The 17,101-nt window shown below is 45.3% G+C and overlaps 2 protein-coding genes across 4 annotated transcripts in view; both read right to left on the bottom strand.

Moving 5' to 3' along the window:
- Window positions 1–17,101, bottom strand: part of MRPS16 (mitochondrial ribosomal protein S16) — a 234,204-nt gene that overhangs the window by 38,711 nt on the left and 178,392 nt on the right. The window lies entirely within an intron of this gene.
- Window positions 1,535–17,101, bottom strand: part of TP73 (tumor protein p73) — an 81,160-nt gene continuing 65,593 nt past the window's right edge. For 2 of the 3 annotated variants that reach the window (XM_083752642.1, XM_083752643.1), the window contains 8 exons: window positions 15,378–15,487; window positions 13,981–14,123; window positions 13,134–13,222; window positions 12,563–12,687; window positions 12,016–12,170; window positions 10,259–10,391; window positions 9,331–9,424; window positions 1,535–5,986 (listed from right to left, as the gene is read on the bottom strand). In XM_083752642.1, coding sequence (XP_083608768.1) covers window positions 5,666–5,986; window positions 9,331–9,424; window positions 10,259–10,391; window positions 12,016–12,170; window positions 12,563–12,687; window positions 13,134–13,222; window positions 13,981–14,123; window positions 15,378–15,487 — 1,170 coding nt within the window. In that variant the 3' untranslated portion in view covers window positions 1,535–5,665. The remainder of the gene's footprint in view (window positions 5,987–9,330; window positions 9,425–10,258; window positions 10,392–12,015; window positions 12,171–12,562; window positions 12,688–13,133; window positions 13,223–13,980; window positions 14,124–15,377; window positions 15,488–17,101) is intronic. The other variant, XM_083752644.1, reaches the window with a different exon arrangement.

Here is a 17,101-nt window from a genome sequence, read left to right as displayed (position 1 = left end):
GTCCAGTTGTGACCGACTCTGGGGTTGCAGCGCTCATCTCACTTTATTGGCCGAGGGAGCCGGCGTTTGTCCGCAGACAGCCGGGTCATAGGCAGATCCTGAAGGGTAAGGCTATCCTTGACGGAAAACCAGTTGAAGAAGGTGGCAAGTGGGGAGAGTCCTGCCTGCAGACTTCCCGTTGGCATCCATTTGGCTGCAGAATGCTGGACGAGAAGAGCCTCTGGCATGGTCCAGCAGGGATTAGTCCTATCCTGCATACCCATCTTTGATGGCTTTGAAGGGGGATAAGGCAATTGGCAGCTCCTAGCCAGATTGTCCATGTTTACCCTGCAATATCAGAGGTTTTCAGGTCCCGGCTTGTGAGCCTCCCAAAGGCATCTTTGGCTGTGTGCTGAGAGAACTAGACTAGAAGGGCCTTTGGCCTGATCCTGCAGGGTACTTCTTATTATGGCAATACAGCACTCAACTGGACTGGTAATAGATCTTACTCCTGCAGTGTTGATGGGATGTTGTTGTTGTTGTTTAGTCGTTTAGATGGGATAGCATTCTTCAAAGCATGTGAGGGGAGCAGACTAGTTTAGAGGGTAAAGGGCAGGGGATAGCTCAGTCGGTTGAGCATGAAACTCTTAATCTCAAGGTTGTGGGTTCAAGTCCTGTGTTGGGCAAAAAAAATGCCTGCACCGCAGGGGGTGGGACTGGATGACCCTTGGGGACTCTTCCAACTCTACGATTCTATGTGGCTCTCACAGCTCCAGCATCTCCCCTAGTGCTGTGTCCACTGAGGTGCTATCTCACCCTGCCTATTGGTAGGGCCACTCCTGATTCAGCAGCCTGTGTCAGAGGCTGTATCATTTCAAGCTGCTGATGGGATGGGTCACATCACGGAATGTGCCTGCAGATCAACAGCAATTCCTGCAGCAGAAATGTTAGCAAGTCCAGGAAAAGACCAGGCACCTGCAACGCTTCTCCTGCACCATCTGTTCTTCTACCTGTAATGAGTGGGAAGGATCAAGCATTCTTGCCCCCAGCGCTAATGCTGCTGCCATCGAATTCAGAAACCAGACAGCTTTTCTAAAGTGAAAAAAGAGGGAAGCATGATGTGATTCACAGTAGTGTGCCTAAGCTGTGCTTAAAAGGTTGCTATGCTTTGTCACTCCCCTTCGGGCTAGAGACTGAAGGAGACTCTCCGTGCCTCTTTATCTGGCACTCAGGACTCTCCCCAGGGCACACTCCTACCCAGCCACACTCCCTCCCCTCTCTGGTTTGCACCCAAGTGTTTTTGCCTGGCTGGAATGTGCCCTTGCACTCTTGAGAATGCTTCTTGCTTGCCAAGATGGAGGAGAGAAAATGTGTGTAGAAACTAGCCTTCTGTGAAAAGGCACCCCCCCCACACACACACACTGGCACGTGGCCAGTGAATGCAACCCTTTGGCTTAAAACAATTCCCTTGCCCCACACTAGGAGCATGAAAGGAAGGGTGCACATTTATGCATGTGTGTGCAACAGCGATGCATCTCTCCCTTTTGAGTCAAACGACGTTTGAAATCCATTTATTGTGTTACCCCAGGAAAGCTATAAAAATAACACATTTCCCCGCCCCTCCCCTTCAAAGATATCATTACAATAAAAACGAAACGAAACCTCACAATTCATGACAAAGTTTAAACTCCACTTGTGTTTCTTAAGCCCATGTTAAGGTGAATCCCAAAAAGCTCGGGCACGCACACCTGAGAGGGGTCAGGCAGCCACCAGGAGGATGAGATGCAGAGGTTGCCGTATCAGACATCAGAAAGTTTACTGGCCATTTCCAGAACAAACCAATGTAGATGGATTGTTCTTTGCCCTGCTTCATCTGGGAAATACAACTGCATGAAAGACCTGTGCATGAAAGAGAAGGAATCCCCACCCATAGAAGGGACAATGGGGTCATGGTACTGGTTTGCACTCATGCACAAGGTATGGAACCCATACCTTGTTGTCCATGCACTGAGTGTGGACCTCTGAGCATTAGCCAGCGGATATCTACCTTTGCCCCCGGTTATTCCAAAAGGGACTCTAGTTCAGCACCACTTGTTACAGCAGGGAAAACAGAGTCAAAATAATAATGAGGCATCATAGATGTCTATGGGCATAGGGAGCTGGGCCCCACACACCTGTCCATTAGGGCACTGCCTCACCAACTTCAGCCTTGATTCCTCCAAGTTCACCTGCCTTCTCACTCTTAGCTCTGCCCTTGTAGAACTCGGCACAGAGAAAGAGGAGGAGGACAAAAGTAATTATAGTGGTACCTCGGGTTAAGTATTTAATTCGTTTCGGAGGTCCATTCTTAACCTGAAACTGTTCTTAACCTGAAGCACCACTTTAGCTAATGGGGCCTCCTGCTGCTGCCACGCCGCCAGAGCACAATTTCTGTTCTCATCCTGAAGCAAAGTTCTTAATCTGAGGTAATATTTTTGGGTTAGCAGAGTCTGTAACCTGAAGCGTATGTAACCTGAAGCGTATGTAACCCGAGGTACCACTATAGTTGGTTCTGCCTGTCATTGGTTCCAGAGCCACCTGCTTCACAGTCCTAACAGGCACAAGACCATCACTGTGGACAGCCTGGGTTTTCAGACTGTGTGGAAGCCTGTAAGTGCTGGCTTCCTTCCTCATATGTTTTTTCTCAACATGGGACTGGGAGGAAGGGAGGGAAAGAAAGAGAAGGGGAGGGAAAGAGAGATGCCACTCCAGAGTTCCCTACAGTTATCTAGAGTGTCAGCACCTTTATTTCCCTTTTCATGGTTTTGAATCTACCAGAGTAAGCTGTGGTTTTGGCAGGTATATATAGGCCTAACTCTAGCTGAAGCCCAGGTAGGTCAACAACATGCACTCTCTCTGTGCATCCTGTGGGTCTCCACTCTCCAGTATGGCTATGAATCAACAAAATATGATAGGCCTTTCTCCTGCAAACTGTGAACCTTGTATACCTCTAGGTACAAGTACACTTTACATGTATGCTTGTACACATTACTGTGCTGTGCTTCAGTCCTCGTATTTTTCCAGATAGTGCGAATGAAGGCTCACCTTTGCATGCATACTAAACAAATGTACTCTCCCATCCTTGCTGCTGACTCCAGGATGCTTCCAGAGCTTCTGGATTTTTGCTCAAGCTGCTCATGACGTGTGCCCAACATTTTGAAATTTGCTAGTAACATAAGCATGCAGATGCACACGCACACTCACTCACACACAGAGTAATTATATATAGTAATACTGCTCCGGGAAAGCATTTTTGTGACCACTGAAGATGTGAGAGAGTGGGGAAAAGAACAACATAAAGTGCTTTAACTCGCTGCTACTTCACAAGCACTATTGCATCTTGGCTGTTCCCAAAGTCTCAGCCCCTGCAGGACAAAAACACATGCACAGTTTTCAGACAGGATCTTTAACAAGGTGCAAATCTGGGTGCTCCCTAGAGATAATCACTGAGTAGTGATGTAAAGTGAGTGAGAGAGAAAAGGAGAAGGATTTTTTTGCTGCGTAATGAGTGACAGATCTGTGGCATTTTGGCTGTGCTAGTTCAGTGGCAGGGGCAGCTGATGTATGTGTCCTGCTTTACAGTGGGCAGTCCTCTGAAAGAGTCCTCTCTTTATGGGATGGAAGTCCAGAAGAAGCCTATTGAAAAATCAAGAAACCCCAACCCAAATCAAAGTGTTTCCCCTTGCCCTGCAAGGGGCTTTTAAACAAACAAACAAAATCACACAGTGTCACAAAAGGGGGCTCTAAAATTCTACCTGGATGCTGCAACAGGATGGGTGAATTGCAAACTCTTCTTAGCAAAGACAAGAAAACAGAAACATACAATAGCAGAAGCATGTGAAACAAGGAAAGTCAATGTCGAAAATCCTGGTCTGAATCAGGAGGAAATTTCCAGAGGTACCGATTATGTGTACCTGGGATAGAATGGGGAACCTCTGGCCTTCCAGGTATTGCTAGGCTACAGCTTGCATCGTCCCTGCCACTTAGCCATGTTGGTTGGGGCTGATGGGAATTGGAATCGATAACAACATCTGGACGGTTTATAAGAGTACTGTGTCTAATTCTAGGCACCCAAGCTGGAGGGTAGAGGAGGGCAATCAAGGGAATCAATAATCTGGTAACCAAGTTCATCTAGTCCAGCTCTCTGCAGTGCAGGAATATGTAGCTGTCCCTTATCAGGATCAAACCTGCAATCTTGGTGTCATCAACAACATGCTCTAACCAACTGAGCTATCCAGATGATTTATTTAACAAAATTTATATACCCCATGTTTGTAGCTAGCTATATCCTGTTCCCAAAGTGGCCAACCTGATGGAATGAGTTGCTTTAAAGCAAGGGTAACTAACCAGTTGTCCTTCCAGATGTTGTTGGACTACGACTACCATTATCCCCAACCTTTGGCCATTCTGCCTGGAGCTGGTGAGAGTTGGAGTCCAATAGCATTTGGAAGCTCCCTCCAAAACCTCTTACCTTTCTGGAGCCTATTGAAATGTGCTGTGACAAAAGAAGAAGAAGAAAATTTAAAGAAAAAGAGAGCAAGTTTCTTACAAAGCAAAATTTTGCACTGGAGCCAATAAAACACACACATTGCTGAATGCTACTCCTTATCACCTAAGCATGAATTTGTTCTGAAATCTAGGGAACATAACCCATCTATAGGGCTTCTAAGCAAGAAACAGCTAGCACCAAACTATATATCATTGTGTGTGTTTTTGTGTGTGGAGAAGTGTAATGACAGAGAGCCCATTTCTCCCAAAGATGAAAACTATAGCTTTTTTGATGTTTTGCTTAGGAATCCATTACAAAGACCAAATAATGATTTGGATTTGATCAAGCAATAAACCTTTGACTCTGGAAACAGTTGTGGAATTGTTTTCCTTTCTTGGGTAGGGGAAGAACAATGCCATCTTTGCACCCCCTCAGAAAGGGGGGAAACCTTGTCCATCTTTGAACTCTTCACAATAGCTTACATAGAAAATAAACCTTACAACATCATGGCGAGTATACTGTATATACAACGTGTGTGTACAAAGTTGTCTTGGTAGGCAAAGCCTTCCCCCAGCTAACACAGATATCCCTCAGGTTAATCAAATCATAAAGAGCCGCTTTTCTGTTCTGCAAAGTACTGTAGAAAAACAAACACTTTTTTTTTGGCAGTCTGGTAAAGAAAAGAAGTCCTTAAGTGGTTTGGTTCCAGTTGGCCATGGAGACCTCCCACGATGTGCGACAGGTCAGACCCGTTCTCACTTAAAGGCTTGGAGACTTTTCTGACGAGGTGGAAGAGAATAGATAAAATGAGATACATGATATCCTTAAGGTACTTGATGCTGTGATACATATTTGACCCAGGTTTGCTACACAACCAAGTGCAACACAACACAGGGGTTTTTTAACCCAGTGCATGTCCTGCTGCTAAATGCAACTGCCAGATTAGCTACCCTTCGTGAAAAGGTACATCGCAAAGGACTGCATTTAAGCTCCAGAGCGCAACCGTCACGTCCTGCCCCAAGCTCTGAAAAAGAATACTTTTCGGTGGCTACCCGAAAGGCTCGTTCCGCCTGGCTGTTGTGCCAAATACCTTTCAGGTCCAATTGTTCAGTTCCTTGCCCTTAATTCGCCGGCTTCCATGTGCCTCTCTAGAGACACTCAGTTGATTTCTCCCTCTGTGAATTCCTCTTTGATGGACTGTTTGCGGGACTTGCAGTCCGGGAGGTCAAAGCCGAAGTCCGCCCACTCATCGGCCCCACTGCGGTTCGGGATGGTGATGGTGTGGCGGACGCGGAAGTGAACGGCTTCCATGACACGTTGCCTCTGCAGCTCGCCGGATGTGCCGATGGAGATGGTGGAGGCATTGCTGCTGGAGCGGATGAGCTGCTGGGCTCCATAGTCGTGGCCCTGCTTCAGTTCCTGGAGGCCCCTCCAGATAATCATCCGGTACTGCTCCGGGATCTTCAGTGCTCCAAGATCCTGCAGAGAAAGGTGTTTGGGAGATTGGGTTGACAAAAGGACTGGGTGAACTGTAAGAATATAAGATCAGGTTGCCAGATTTTTTTCAATGAATCTGGGGACACTTTTCAATGAATCCGGGGACACTTTTCAACTTCAGTGGATTTTGTATGGGGTAAAAATGGACCCCTGACCATTAGGTCCAGTCATGGTCGACTCTGGGGTTGAGGCACTCATCTCGCTTTATTGGCTGAGGGAGCTGGCGTACAGCTTCTGGGTCATGTGGCCAGCATGACTAAGCCGCTTCTGGAGAACCAGAGTAGCGCATGGAAACGCCGTTTACCTTCCCGCCGGAGCGGTACCTATTTATCTACTTGCACTTTGATGTGCTTTTGAACTGCTAGGTTGGCAGGAGCAGGGACCGAGCAACGGGAGTTCACCCCGTCGCAGGGATTCAAACCACCGACCTTCTGATCAGCAAGTCCTAGGCTCTGTGGTTTAACCCACAGCGCCACCCGTGTCCCAACTTTGTATGGGGACTGATATGTAAATATGGGGACTGTCCCCAGGAAATGGGGACGTCTGGTAACCTTAATATAAGAAAAGCCTGCTGGATCAGGCCGACAGTCCATCTCGCCCAGCATCCTGTTCTCACAGAGGTCAACCAGATGTCTTTGGAAAGCCCACCAAGAGCACTCTTCCCGCCAGAGTTTTCCAATAATTCGCATTCAGAAGCATTGCTGCCACCCTCCACATAGCCACTGTGGCTCATAGCCATCGATATCCCTCTCTAGGGATTTGCCTCATCCAGTCCTGATCTCTCTACCTCACGGCTACTATTTCAAGCTAAATAAATAACAAACAAACATGGAAGGCCCAAGTACTACAAGTTTAACATAGCAAGTGCTCTGGCCCTCCATGTGTGATTCATGCAGGAGAGAATTTGGGTGAGGAAATGCGGAGACTCAGAGGCCCAAACAAGCCTCACGTTCTTCTCAGAGGACTGATTTACAACACAGCCAGTTTTAAGTCCCACTCATGAAAACAACCATGGATTCATGCGCAAGTGTTAATTTAGTTAAAACAGTAAGCACTGTAATACTCTATTACAGCTTTCCCTAACTTTGTGCCCTACAGATGTTTTGGATTTATTTTGCAGGCAGTTGGAATACCATTGTTTCTCTTTTCTTGCTGATGATGCCAGCCATTTTGTACTGGCACTCAGATAACTTTTATGAAGAAACGAGTATCAGCACCTCATGGTTTTTTAAAAAAAAAACAATGACAACATAAAGAGTTGGATACCCAAAACGTCAGGAGAGCATCAAGTTATGAAAGGCTTCTCTGTTGGGAGTTAGGTATGGGCATAACTCAGGAAACACAGAAAGTCTTCATGCAAAAATGGGATCTTTCCTTTTTTAAAAAAATAAGCGAACACACGACGCTAAACTGTATGGGGTTAAGCAGCAAGCAGCTTTTTATTCCAGTCTAAGACTGTGCAACTGGCCCCAGGTGTTTGTGGAAGGTTTATTCTGAGGGTTTTTTGTTCAGTGCTTGAAGCCCGGAGCGGAAAATGACATACAATGTATGGCACCAAAATCCGAACTCCCATCCCAGCATGGCTAATCAGCAAGGATGATAGGAGGGCAGAAGGTTTGGGAAAGTTTGCTCAGGGGACAGTGGGTAGGGATACAGAACTCTGCCTAATTTCTGATCCATACCACTTTCATATGTTTTTACCTATAATTCCCTTGCATCTGCCATTTTTTTTAAAAAAAAACCCTCACAAAACCCATGCTTAACTGCATATTTTCTTTCAGAACATGCGTTTAAATGTGTGCTTTTCTCAGAATATGTGTTTAAATGTGTATCCTCTCAGAATATGTTTTCATCACAGAATACACATTTAAGGTATTTTCTCTCACAACACATATCTAAATGTCCATTTTCTCTCAGAGCACATATCGAAATAGGCCTCCCCCCCCCTCATGTGTTTAAATGTGCGTTTTACCTCAGAATACATTGTATTCTCTCTCAGAATATTTTTTTCTCGCAGAATGCATATTTAAATGTGCATTTTTCTCAGAAGGTGCTTGAAGGTGTGTTCTTCCTCACAATGTATTTTTTGCTCAGAATACATATTCAGTTGTGCGTTTTCCCTCAGAATACTTTGTATTTTCTCTCAGAATATGTTTTTCTCACAGAATTAATATTTAAATGTTCATTTTCTCTCAGAATATGTATTGGAATGTTCATTTTTCTCAGAAGGTGCTTGAAGGTGTGTTCTTCCTCACAATGAGTTTTTTCCTCAGAATACATATTCAGTTGTGAATTTTCTCTCAGAATACATTGTATTCTCTCTCACAATGAGTTTTTTCCTCAGAACACATATTCAAAGGCGTATTTTCTCTCAGAATATATTTTTCTTTCCGATTACGGATTCTAACACATATTCATTCTCAGAATATATTTTTCTCTCAAGATACATATTTAAATGTGTGCTTTCCCTCAGAATATGTATCTAGCTCAGTATATGTATCTAGCTCAGTATCATCCTGCAAGCTTCCTATTGTCTACAGTGATGGGTTTCAGGTGGGGGATATTTCCTACCTGGAGATACCTGGAGATTGAACTAGGGACCTTCTCATCAGATGTCAAACAAATAAATATTTGACTTTTAGAAGACATCTGAAGGCAGCCCTGTTTAGAGAAGTTTTTAATGGTTAACTTTTGATTGTGTTTTTAATATTTTGTTGGGAGCCACCCAGAGTGGCTGGGGCAACCCAGTTAGATGGCATATAAATATTATTATTATTATTATTATTATTATTATTATTATTATTATTATTTGTATACCACCTTTTTCCCTAAAAGAGACTCCATGTGGTTTACAGAGTAAATCTGGATTATTTTGAAAGTGGCATGAAGTTTTGCATTGACTGTTCAGTGCTTGACAGAACTGACCACATTATTTCACCATTTCCTGCTATGTGCTCTTCATATTTTTAGAACAAAAATGCAACCGATGATTGTGTGGGAAAGTCACATTATTATTATTATTATTATTATTATTATTATTATTATTATTATTATTATTATTCTGCATGCAAAGCAGATGTTCTACCACTGAGTTTTTGGCCTTTTCAACCATACCCGAGTACCCAAGGTTGTGGGGAAGGGTGCTCTAGGTAATTGTCTTTATTGTTGAACTAATATTATTGTCAAGATATTTCTCCTGTGACAAGCATGCATTTCAGCTGCTTGAGATCCCCAGTCCCCCCCCCCCGCAATCCCATCCCCAAAAACGTTGTTTTGAGAGTGACAGCCCCAAGAGAAACAGAGTGACAGATTTTCTCGGTATTTACCTCTAGAGTTAAGTTCTGCAGGTGGTAAAGAGTCTGTAACCCTTGTGAAGTGAAATAGTCAATGCAGTTTGAGCACCCCAAACCTGTTAAAAAACTGCAGAAGAAGAAAAAGAAAAAATATATAGATATATATATGGGGGGGAATAGAATAATGTCCTCAGGTACATTAAACTCTTATCAGTAAGGTAATCTAGGAATGGTAAAATAATGGACAAGATTCTCATATCCTAGGATGGCTCCAATAACTGATAAGATATTTTGTAATATTGAGGGGAAATGGTTCCCATAACGCGTCCTCTTCCCCCTGCCCCGGTTCCCATTTAATGCTGACAGAAATCAATTTTTAAGAATATGATGGGTTAATAGGGGCAGCTGTAGTAGGAAATGTGGCTTAAGGCAGGGGTAGCCAACGTGGCGCCCTTCAGATGTTGCTGGACTACAACTTCCATCATCCATGACCTTTGGACCTGCTGGCCGGAGCTAGAGGGCAGCAACATCTAGGCCACATCCATACCAAACATTTAAAACTCTGTGATGCCACTTTAAACATCTTGTTATCCCTTAGCTAAAGAAAACAAGTTGTGAACGGAGTGCTTGCCTTTCTCTCCCACCCTCCTCCCAACAGAGCATTGCCTAAGCCAGAGCTTTCCAAACTGTGTGTCACAACATGTTAGTGTGTCGGCTGAAGTGTCATCGCGCGATAACTGCCCGTATCTCTTATAACGGGTTAGTTTAACCTCTGGTTTGCTAGCAAAACTGAATTACTGTTTTGCTAAACGATGCACATCTAAAAAGTGTGCCACCAACATGAAAAGTTTGGAAAGCTCTGGCCTAAGCAAACCAGTTGCTACAGAGGTTAGTGTGTAGTTAAACAAAAACAAAACCAGGCGTTGCTGAGTTGACCCTTGCTGAGCCACCTCCTTCCTACCTGACAAGGTTTGGGTCTGGGTTGTAGGGCGGAGGGGGCGTGCAATGCGACCCTGAGACCATGGACTGCGAGGGGTGCCCGCCGTTCATTTCTCCATTGGACTGCATGGTGTGGCTGTTCAGCATTCCCGGCCCTGGGTTCAAGAAATGGCAGCAAACCAGCCTGGTGAGTTTGCAAAATACATTCCAGGTACAACCTTACACAACTCAGGGGCTGCCAACCCTTTGGGTCCAATGGGATCATAGGGAATGTTGAGAAAATGCCGCAAAATGGCTGCAACGTAGCACAAAATGGATGCCTTGGGGTGGGGTATGATAAAAAAAATGGCTGCCCCATGCAAAAGATATGTATTTAGTGGGGACATTGTGTTGGCTCTAAAGTGGGTAAAGGTGGGCACACAGGTATCGATTGGCACCATGTGTAAGTATCACTGTTCCACAGGCACATGCTGGGCTTAGAAGGACAGTCTCACAATACAATGGTGCATGTGTGTACTCAGAAGTAAATCCCATTGAGTTCACTTGGGTTTACACCCAGGTAGGGATGTTTGAACATGCCTCAATCCATTCCAATATTCATTTGCCCTTTCACCTGGCAATTTTTGTTCTGCTGCTGTTGGGTCCTTTTGCACATGTCTGTGTTCCATCTAGTCATCCTCTGATGCAACAAGTATGTATTTTTAAATGGTGTGTGTGTGGTGTGTGTGTGTGTGTAGCACATAACAGACACAAAAACCCCAGTCATCAACAGATATTCACAATCCTTCCTTGCATGTTCCCTTCCAAAGTTAATAAATTTCCCTCTTAGAATTTTTGCAGCCAAAACAACAAAGAGCCAAAAATGGCTTTGTGATGGGCCACTAGCCCATTCAAAGCCATCTATGGCTCCAAACTTATCTATGTTCACTCAGAAGTAAGCCCCGCTGAATTTAGTGGGGTTGCCGCCAGGTAACTGGGGTTGATTTTGCAGCTAAGTGTAAGCTTGAGGTCCAATTCCATTTTCCTCACTCAGGCATCAGACAGAGACAGTTTAGCTGGTCAGTTACAAGTCAAGAATACATTGTGGGAAAGGAAAGCAATTTTAAATTTTATTTGTTTTTAAAACAGAGACTTAGGGTGGTCAAAAAATGGGCAGCCAAGTCCAGATGGCATCGCCTCTTCTTGGCTGTTGGAGGGGCTTCCCACCCACACATGATAGCCATTATTTTACACTTGAATCCAGTTTGCTAGAACCTTGGGAGTTTTGTAAAAAAAAGAAAAAGGAACCACAAAGTAGCTCTCACAAGTTTGGGGAAGGGCTGTAGCTCAGTGGTAGAGTGTCTGCTTTGCATGAAGAACCCCACCCCAAGATCAATCCCTGGCTTCTCCAGGTAGAGCTGGGAATACCCCCTGAGTATGAAACTCAGGAGAGCTGCTGCCAGTCAGTGTGGACAACAGTAAGCTAGATGATCCAATGCTTTGACTCAGCACAAAGCAGCTGTTTACACTTCCATATTCCCAAATCGCCCCATTTTGGTTCCAAAAGGAAGAGCGGGGCTTTCCGTTTTATTTGGAAAACTATATATCCCACCCCATACAGCCCTGAGAGGCTGGCTCAGGAAGCATGCAAGAAGCCCAAAATACAGGAACATTGAAATATTGACTACAGGAAATGAAATGACAGGGTGTCTGTAGGGAACCAGGGAGATTCAGAGAAAGGGTGCTGCACAGACAATAAGAAAACATTCTTGGCCTTTTGCATTAGGTGCCTTGCCTTACCCATCGGCCCAAGGGTGGTCCCAGCACCGGAGCTGTGCTGTGGGGGCTGCCCCACGAGCTGGTTGACGGACGGCAGCTTATTGATCCCTCCCGTGTGATGCTTGTTGATTGGCGAGAGAACTGGGCCATAGGAAGAAGGAGGCTGAAGGTGAGTCCTGCATGGGGAATGGAGTTTGGTGGTCAGCGGCAGGGATGAGTGGGAGGGTAGGAGAAGTTTGCTCCAGTTCACATTTATTTATTTATTTAATCAGCTTATTTAAACTTGCGCTCTCATGAGAACTGCTATCCTGCAATAGCTGATGGACCATCCTTGAAATATTTGAAATTTGCTGAATGGTTTTTGAAAACACAGAATCCTCTCTTCTGTAAAAAATATAAACAAAGCAGCTTGCAACGCAGAGAACACAACAGGTGGTGCCAGAGCGAATTAGAGGCAGACCCAACTAAATCTTGTTTTGTCCCCATCCTCCTCCAGCACCCTGTTCACCCTAATAGTGCTGCAAGTTGTTTTGGGGGAAGAGAGGGGGAAAGACAATTGGGGACTTACTGGCGTTGCAAGAGCTGCTGCTGTTGCTGGCGATAGGAGTCGACCAGCTGTTGCGGAACCAGCTCCACCAGCTCCAGGCTCTCCTTGATCTTCATTAGGATCTCAAAGTTCTCTCTGCCACGTACCTGAATCAAGGAGAACAGATGTGAGTTAGAATCGAAAGCGTCGGAAGGGACCCCGGGAGGGGGGGTTCATCCGATCTAACCCTCCCCCTGTTCAGTGCAGGATCTGCAGCGCTGCATCTGCTGGAGGGATCTCCAGCGTAGGAGAGCCCACCACCTCTCAAGATGACTCTTGTACTAGATGACACTTGAGGGTCCCTTGCAACTCAACAGTTCTATGGTTCTATGATCTCAGTTGAAATGTGCTATGGTGTTTTTTTTTGGGGGGGGGGAACGTTCATTGGAACCTTTTGCAGGCATCATAGGAGGCAGTGGTGAGTTCACTGGTGACTGTGCATGCCACGTTGGAAAGCAGTGGTCTACTTTATCTTAAAACGTGCTAGAGTGGCTTGACACTTGTACAGCATTGCACATGCACACAAACACAAACCATCTCTGGTGCTACTTACAGGTACATAATATGTCTCTTCTTCCCCATGCCTCCTTTTCTTCACTCCAGCTCCCAGTACTGGAATACCTTGAGGACTTTGCTTGAAAGCTGGGTGAGGGGAGAGAAGGAAACTGCTCTCAGGGCTTAACTTGAGCCAAGGTTGTGACAGCACAAAGGCATCTTGGGGAGAATGCAAAGAACCTGCAGCTCAAGGTGGCGTAATGCATTGCTGCCTCAACGGTCCATCATGGCTATAGAGAAGACTTCTCCATAAATTTGTCTAACCTGCTTTTAAAGCCGTCCAAGCTGGTGGCCATTGCTGCCTCCTGTGGTTGCGAGTTCCACCGTTTAACCATTTGCACCATGAAGAAGTACAGTGGTACCTCGGGTTAAGAACTTAATTTGTTCTGGAGTTCTGTTCTTAACCTGAAACTGTTCTTAACCTGAAGCACCACTTTAGCTAATGGGGTTTCCTGCCGCCGCTGCGCCACTGCTGCACGATTTCTGTTCTCATCCTGAAGCAAAGTTCTTAACCCAAGGTAATATTTCTGGGTTAGCAGAGTCTGTAAGCTGAAGCGTATGTAACTCGAGGTACCACTGTACTTTCTTTTATCTCATGTAGCAATAGATAGGCAGCTTCCAGTGACCTGTCCATGGTCCTGAAAGCCCTGTTTGTACCTAGGATCCTACGGCCAATTAGCTTCAGTCATTTGGGTCATTTTAAGTTTTGGCATATAGGAAGCTGCCTTATCCCAGACCAGTCCATAGGCCCAGCTCGCTCAGTATTGACTTCAGTAACAAGCAGCAGATTGGGGGAAGCTGTCCTTTCTTGAATGCTGCTCATGATCCACAACCCAAAGACTTACTCCGCTTATTTGGGTTGCCGTTTTTCGCCACGCTTTCATTCAGGGCCTGCTGCTCTCGGTAATGGTCCTCATCCGCTTTCCGGTCTCTGCCTGGACAAGCGCAGATTCGGCCTTCGAATGACCTCCTCCCCAAGACCTGTCCGCTGAGAAGGAAAAACAATGTCAATTCAGCAGATATAAACCTCTATACCAACAGTGGGCTGTATCTAATGTTAGTCCTACCCAGAGAAGACCCACTGAAACCTATGGACATGACTACCTTGAGTCCATTAATTTCAGGGGGTCTGCTCTGAGCAGAACATAGTTGGATGCAACCCAGTGACCTTGTTTATAATTATTATTAGACTTGTTACTGTGATTAGCAGTAACATAAAAACATAAATACAGTGTAATGTAATGTTAACACATTCATTTTTTTTAAAAAAAGTGCAAATCACCAAAATATGCAAAACAATCCCTCCCTAAAATAACGGCCACGGAAAGCTTTAGCAGCAAAAACCATAATCTTCCTAGTTTATCAAAAGCTGGAAGTGGGCAAAGATACATTTTTACTTGGCATCAACATATGTCAATGAAGGTGTCAGGTGTCACTGGGGAGAGTGTTCTGCAGTCTGGGAGCCACAACTGAAAAGGCCCTCTACCTCGCCATCCTCCACCAAGCCTCCCTCAAAGAAGGAACCCAGTGGAGGACCTCAGAAGAGATCTAAGGGTCTGGGTGGGTTCAGATCAGGAGATACTGAGGTCTCCTACATGCTAAGCTGATACACTAAACCACTGTACTAGTTGTCAAATGGGAAGGGGATAACTTTGCATACTTTCCTGAGCTGCTGTGTGGTGGTAGCAGTGGGAAGCAGATGAATGATAATAAACGAGGAAGGTCCAAAGCCTGACTCTGGGTGTGTTAGGGCCAAACTAGATATAACACAGGAGTTAGTGAATCCATCTCCTGCTGTTATTTCTTCAGTTAATAGCAATTAGAGGGAGGGATGACTTGGTGTGGGTAGTGGGGGATGGGATCCAACCTTTTCCCTCTTGCCCCTAATTCAAATTCTGCCAACACACACCCAGCATGGCCAATGGTCAGGAACTCACTGGCTTCCTACCCGTGGTTTAGCACATCAGAAGTAAGAACCATCACCTTGGGTTTGGCATGGAAACAGATCGGAACCCAGTGCACTTGACATAAGGCCAGTCTAAAAGTATGTGCCAGTAAGCAACCTGTTGGCTGCACTTCACATGCATTTCCAAACTGTCTTCAAGGGAATACCCCCTATAGAGGCACGGCTCCAATCTTCATCTACCTTCCCAACCCAACCCAAATCAACCCCACTCATCTGACTGTCCATTGGGGAGTTGCATGTCCTCTAGCAGAGCTGGTGTTCACATGACTGACTCACTCTCTGGTCTCCAAGGTGATGATGATGAGGATGGGTCTCCTGTTCATTCCACCCACACAGCTGCTGTTGCACATGAAGTTGTAGAGGATAGTGGTGAATTCAGTACCCACCTGACGAGGGAGAAAGAGGGGGAAGAAGGTGTGGTGAGCCATGTTTGGGATGTGCATAACATTATTATTATAGCTGGAGGTGGGTGGGGATCTGGCCCATTTGCTGGAAGAGGACGGGAAAAAGGTGAAGAGTAGAAGGGATCGGCTGGATGGGAATGGGTTTGAGGAAAAGGCATGGCTCAGCAGTACAGCATGTGCTATGCATGCAGATGGCCCCGGGTTCAATCTCTGGCAGTTCCAGGTAAGGCAGTATGAACCTTGGAGAGGCACTGCCAATAATTGTAGACAGTACTAATCTAAAAGAAGGTCTGTGCAAGGGCAGGATCCCAAATTCAGTCCACAATTTCACAAACCAAACAGCCAATTCTTATTCTTCTTTAAGTTCCAAGTCTCTCAAAATTATTTGTGTGGATGTCCAATATGCTGGCATGGTTTAAGACCATTTTAAATGTTGATTTTCGTCTATGTTTTTAGCAGTTCTCATTTTTATCTGTAAGCTGCCTTGAGTCCTGCCAGGGAAAAAGGCAGGGTAATTAATAATAATAATAATAATAATAATAATAATAAGTTTAAGTGACCCCATAAGCAAGCCTCCTTCCTCCACCAAAAAAAAACAAAAACAAAAACAGTTTAGAGGGTGAAATTTATAAGGGGTAAACCTTCGTTGTTGCTGCATCTATCGTTCAACAAACAGGAGTCAGAATCCTTGCTGATCTATGGAAGATCATTCAGAACTCCACTAGTAAATCTTCTGCCCACCCCAATGCAGGTGACCTTTTGAGGTCTCGGACCTTTTCCAGAAGTGGAAAGCAGAGGCTTAGTGTGGTGTAGTGGTTAGACTGGCAGACAAGGACTCTGGAGACCCAGGTTCAAGTCTCACTCAGCCATGAAGCTTGCTGGATTTCCCTGGGCTAGTCACTATTTCTCAGCCTGACGTACCTCACAGGGTTGTTGTAAGTATAAGATGGGGAAAACTACACATGCCACTTTGAGCTCTTTGGCATAGAAAGGCACGAAGCATTGCAAGCTGAGCGTGGAATCAAAATTGCAGTAATGATGCCCAAAATTGAAGCATATTACATACTGTTGTGCAGAATCAGAGTTGCAATAATTCTGCCCAACAGTAGGGGGAGATCCAAGCCTTCCTATAAGCAGTCTTCATTTTTCCTTCTGGGCTTCCCCTAAAACTCTCCTGCATTTCTCCTCCTTCGAGATGCTGCAGTGTAAGTGAGTTAAGAGCAGTAGAAGGTGGGCATATCCTTTAAAGAGCGAGGAGCTACAGGTGTGCTTCTTGACAGGCGAGGATGCAGAGCACACCTGGTAGGTGTTCCCATCCTGAATGCAGATGCAGCCAACATTTGGTTTTTCTTCCTATGCAGCCAACATTTGGTTTTTCTTCCTGGGGTTTGCAAACATTGGCGGTACATGCCCCCCAGATCCCTAGTTCAATAAATGCAGAAGGAAGGTAAGGTGAAAGTTAGGAGGCTGCTTTGCACCGAGTGAAACCAGTGGTCCAGCTAGATCAGGATTGCCTATGCTGACTGCCAGTGGCTTTCAGACACAGGGACATTCCCTGTGGAGATACCTGAGACCTTCTGCGTGCACAACAGATGC

The sequence above is a fragment of the Podarcis gaigeae genome (assembly GCF_964106915.1).
Source record: "Podarcis gaigeae genome assembly, chromosome: 8".
Lineage (NCBI taxonomy): Eukaryota > Metazoa > Chordata > Lepidosauria > Squamata > Lacertidae > Podarcis > Podarcis gaigeae.
The sequence above is the reverse complement of the archived record's forward strand: the minus strand, read 5'-3'. Positions and strand labels throughout refer to the sequence as shown.